Source organism: Sitophilus oryzae, unplaced genomic scaffold (genome assembly GCF_002938485.1).
Source record: "Sitophilus oryzae breed Bouriz unplaced genomic scaffold, Soryzae_2.0 scaffold_1741_pilon_pilon, whole genome shotgun sequence".
In the NCBI taxonomy this organism is placed as follows: domain Eukaryota; kingdom Metazoa; phylum Arthropoda; class Insecta; order Coleoptera; family Curculionidae; genus Sitophilus; species Sitophilus oryzae.
Window position 1 is genome coordinate 137659 of NW_022146437.1, and position 5223 is coordinate 142881.

The window sequence follows — 5223 nt, forward strand, 5'->3', positions numbered from 1 at the left end:
AAATGAAATGAAATGGGTACTTATCAGGACATTCCAGAATCTCGGTGGTCGGTGACTCAGATGGTTGCTTTGTGACTGATTTTGAAAACGGCGGACGGTGAGCTGGCTTCAATACCCCATAGTGGTCGGTCTGGTCGGTCTCAGAAAGTCTTCTGGATCAAATGAGCTAGATGATGAGGTGATGGTTAGCTCAGAACCACATTGTGAAGAAACTGGATACTGGCTGGCAAGAAAACGGCAGCATACCAAATAAACGTAACCAAATGTTACAAAATGGTCAAAACCAAACTCCAAAAAGAAAACAGAAATAAATAGTAATTAAATTAAATTAAATCCAAATTAAATCCAACTAAATTATATCGCCTGAAAAAGAAGTTCAAAATTACCTTCAAAAAAAAATACAAAATGGCGTAAAACATACCTGAGATGTCATGTGGCCATTCATTAACTCTTTCTTCAAATTCTTACGGTTGAAATAATTGGAAAAATCGGAAAAACTCCACTTGAATAGTGCAACGGCAAAACTATTCACTCTAAATAATTATTTAACCGAATTTGCTAGAACTTATATCAGCACAAGGCTTGATCCCAAAAGCGTGTCTGCACACAAAGACGGATCGTTCTAGAAGAAGCAAATCATGGATGAACACCGGACAAAAAGGCAGTAAGAAAACACAGCAAATCAATGTTGCCAATAAACCAAATAACATACTCCCTAAGAGCAAAACATGAAATACGTAAAATATAAAAAATCAATAAATCGAAAGTATTGAAAGTAAAGGAAAATCGAAGAATGAAATCGAAAGTACTACAGAAAATAACATTACGCAACCAATATACAATGTAAACAATCAAAACGATCAGTTATAAAATTCGCTTAAAATTAACTAATTATATATTTTTTCTTGCATTTTTGCTTTTATTTACTACTTGTCAAAAATTAGATTAGATGTCAAATAATTTAGATAAGACAATTTGGCATACCTGCTTCTGTAGCGTATAACTTATCTATTTTCATTAAAAATATATATTTTTATAACAATTTTAATAACTACTAATATTTATTAACAAAGTAAAATAAAACAACAAATTATTGGGTCTACCCTACATTATATTTTTACAAGTTTTAAATAAAATTAACACGGCACTGATAAACCGGAATTTAATTCAGCCATTTTAGGCCCCCATCGCGCTTCATCTAAATTTTTTAATATGTTCCTTCCTTAATATTTGTATTAAAAGGTTTTTATGCAAAAGGTATACAGGATGTCCCCAGATCCTCTTTATAAGATGCATGAATAATGATATGAGGGTCAGACTTTCTAGACGCATTTTGTCCATTTTTTCGATTTTTGACAAACAAAGAAAAACTGCCAGGATTTTTGCAAGAAACTTACCGAAAAACTAGTATGCTTGAAAAATTGATAAAAAAATCATAAAAATAGTACACCTACAGGTGAAAAATTTAGTTTTGATGATATATAAAAAAACTGAAAAAAACTGTTGACTGTCATTTAGACGTGAAATTTCTCTTTATTTTTCTGCTACCACGGTCCGTATCCCCAAACTACATGGCTCCCAGGCGTAGTTCCACTCATTATTTTAAGTAGTATTATTCATCAAATAGAGAAGTTGTACAAAAAAAAACTCTTTATCTGGCAATGACAAACAAACAGTAGTATGTCCACAGCACACAAGGACATACTTCTGTTTGTTTGTCCTACCTCCAAAGGACATACAAAGTCTAAGGTATTTTCGCCATTTAATTCGAATGGGATAAAATGTATTTACCATGTCGTTTGTGGCATTATATTGTGACTCTGTGTATATAGTTTACAACCTTTGGTTAAAAATCTTCAAAAATGGACAAAATGCATTTAGCTGCTTCTCATATATTACTTACCAATTTATCCTGAGCAATAATCTGTTGGGCCGCCTGGCTTACCAACGACCGTAACAATCGTACTAACGGGCTGATGTTAGCAGGTCGTTCCCAAAGTACAGGGGCCAACAAACATGGTAAAAGTTGCATGTATGCATCAGATAACGATCCTGAAGGAGTGTAATCCAATAGCAGTGATAATACTTGGAAGACGTAAGGGATGAACTCTAAAAAAATAGATTGAAAGATGATTTAAATTAAAATATACAATGTAACATGTACCTTGTACATCTTGTTGCAAGATTCCTTGGAAAATCGGAAACAAAATGTCCTCAAACGATTTTACAGCAACCTGATTAGATTTACATACGATTCTAAAAGAACAGACAATAAATTAACCCTCTTTAATTTCACTTTAATGACAAAGACTATTGAACGTAGAAAGTAAGTAAAAAAGTATACAGACCGGACCACCGTAGTAGTAACATAGGCAGAACCGGTCGAATAAAAATAATCCGCCGGATAAAAAGCAGGCGAAAAAATGCGATAAAATAAAAATAGGTAAATATGTGATAAGAATGTTTCAGAATTTGTATTTATTCGTGTTTTAATAGCCAAAACGAATACATAGATTCTATATGGTCATAATAGTGCTAACTAATAATCTGGATGAGCTTCAAGTAAAAATACGAGAGGCTTTCCAAACTATGCCCTAATATGTAGCCAATGTCAGACGGGGATTTTACGACCGCCTAGGCTTCTGTCTAGCACAAGAAGGTGGTCTTTTTGAACACTTGTAATAACTTTTTTTTTATTTAGAGTAATATTTTAGTTTTTTTTTGGGTTTAGAGAATTTATTTATTTTTAGTTTTGGCTTGTAAACACACTTAAATAATAAATATTTAAGTATTTTTATTTTAAATGTTACCTTAAGTGAAGGTAAACGCTTGAAATGAAAATAATAAATACTCGGCACTCCTCGCGTCGTATTCCTAGTCTGTCACGACCGACCCGTCCAAGCACAACTGCAATTGCATACTGCCTGACCAGCCGACTATCTAATCGGGTAAACGTAAATTCGTCCGGCAACTTGCTATGTTACTAGTAGCCTGGTCTTCTCTGTATACAATATCTTGATATCGTGAGAGTTTATCAACAATTTTTAATATTTATAAATACTGTAATTTGCCTCATTAATATCTACACCCCAATAAACCAAGACATCTTTTTTCACAAAAAGAGTTTAAAATCTATCTAAATTATCTTGATGGTACCAACATCGTCTTAATAGAAGACCTAATAAAACTTCAACGTCCAATGTAAATATCTGATAGCAAGGCGAGATCTTTAATCTAATTTTCGTGACAATTAATGGAAACAATAGTGTACATTTCTAGATTATAACCTAACCAACCTGCACTTACAATAATGTTTTTCTTACCTGACTGAAAGGGAGAACGTTTCAAACAAGTAATGATTGAAATGTGGCCGAGATGGGTTCTTCGTAACAGCTTTAAGTATTTCAGTAAGTTTCGGTAATGCCACGCCCAAGTAGGGTATAACCAGTTCTTGTAGAGTCGAAAATGTCCTCATTAAAGCTGAAAATAATAGTTTACTATTACATTTTTGAATAAATTGTAAATATTTTCAGTTGTTTTCTACGATGTTCTCTATAGGTATCTCGAAAACTACTGGAGATAGAGAGTCGGTTAAATGGGGAAAGAATTGCAGTTTTGTGGGGTTATAAATATGCGCCTTTCAGATTTTTGAAAAAGTTCATGGCTTACTAGATATTTCGAAAAAATAACAAATTTCGGCTATTTTGAAAATTGTTCCTAATTGTATTATAATCTATTTTAGACAAAAAAGTTTTCAGATAAAAGTTGTAGATAATCACATACTTAATGAGATTGTGTTCTATTTTTTTTTTCTAGTCTGTCTTTTTTGACATATGACACAAACAGTTTTTTTTAATGGAAACCATAGTTGGCCATGATTTTATAAAAAGCGCAATTTTTAAGATTTTCAGTGATATAAACTATGTTTTTTTTTTTCGAAAAATTACAGAGTTATAGCCAATTCTAATCAATTTTAAAAATTATGTATGTATATCATAATTTTTTAAACTCAAGGACAGAAAGAGAACTATCCATTTTAGATTTTTTTATGCCGTATATTTTTTGAAAATATCTTAAAGTGAATGTAGTGATATTATTTTTTTTAAGTTTTAGTTTGTGTAATGTAATTTGTAAAGAATTGTTTCATAAAATATTCTGTCTTCTTTTCTTTTTTTTTGTAAGTTATAAATTGTAATAATTAACCCATAAGAATACCATACCAACTAAGTGAAATTAGTCAAGAAAGATAAGAATTGGCTACGACTCTGTAATTTTTCGAAAAAAAAACATATTATAGCTTATATCGCCGAAAAGCTTAAAAAATGGCGCTTTTTATGAAGCCATGGCCAACTATGGTTTCCATTAAAAAAAACATAAGTTTGTGTCATGTGTCAAAAATGACAGGCTTTAGAAAGAAACGGAGAACACAGTCTCATTAAGGATGTGATTATATACAACTTTTATCTGAAAACTTTTTGTCTAAAATAGAGTATAATGGAATTAGAGACAATTTTTAAAATAGCCGATATTTGTTTTTTTCGAAATATCTAGTAAGCCATGAACTTTTTCAAAAATCTGAAAGGCGCATATTTATGTCCCCACAAAACTGCAATTCTTTCTCCATTTAACTCACACTGTATATGACGTTATAAATTTCATAACGTACATTTTTTCTTGTGTTACAAAAATGCCTTTTGTAAACCCCAATTGTATTGTCTTGGTATAATTTAAGACCAAATAATCACTTACCTTTCATAATATATTCATTTTCCTCTGATACAGGTCTCTCTAAAACCTCCAATAATTGACTGATCAAATCCTTGGCAAACGGTTGAATATGACCTCCTGAAACTCTGCAAAAATATTCCTTATTATCTATTATACTGTTATATTATGAACTTTGTTCTTACATAGCTTGATTGTTGCTGTCCTTCATAATTAGTATTTTCTCAATGGCGCAAGCCGCGTACGTATGAACGACTGCGCTTTCGCTCTGCAAGTGTCTGATGAGTTGAGGCAGGGTGGAAACCACAACCTCGTTCGGTAATACTGATCTAAACGTCATTATGTACTTGATGGCGTCAGCCTTAAGTACTGGTAATTCATTCACTGGAAGAAAAAAGCATTGGTATGTATTAGAAATGACCAAAACTGCGATTCTCCAATCGCAATTGTAACTGCGATTGCAATTTTTAAATCGCTGCGACTGTAACCTGCGATTGC

At 32.2% G+C, this 5223-nt stretch overlaps 1 protein-coding gene across 1 annotated transcript; it reads right to left on the minus strand.

Moving 5' to 3' along the window:
- Nucleotides 1-354: 354 nt before the first annotated feature.
- Nucleotides 355-5109, minus strand: LOC115881813 (exportin-2-like; the record flags this gene model as incomplete). The annotated part of the gene is made up of 6 exons (XM_030899483.1): nucleotides 355-363; nucleotides 1904-2109; nucleotides 2165-2256; nucleotides 3324-3480; nucleotides 4750-4853; nucleotides 4911-5109. Coding segments are annotated over 6 exons (767 nt in total), but the record flags the coding sequence as incomplete, so codon positions are not given.
- Between the last annotated feature and the right edge of the window lie 114 nt (nucleotides 5110-5223).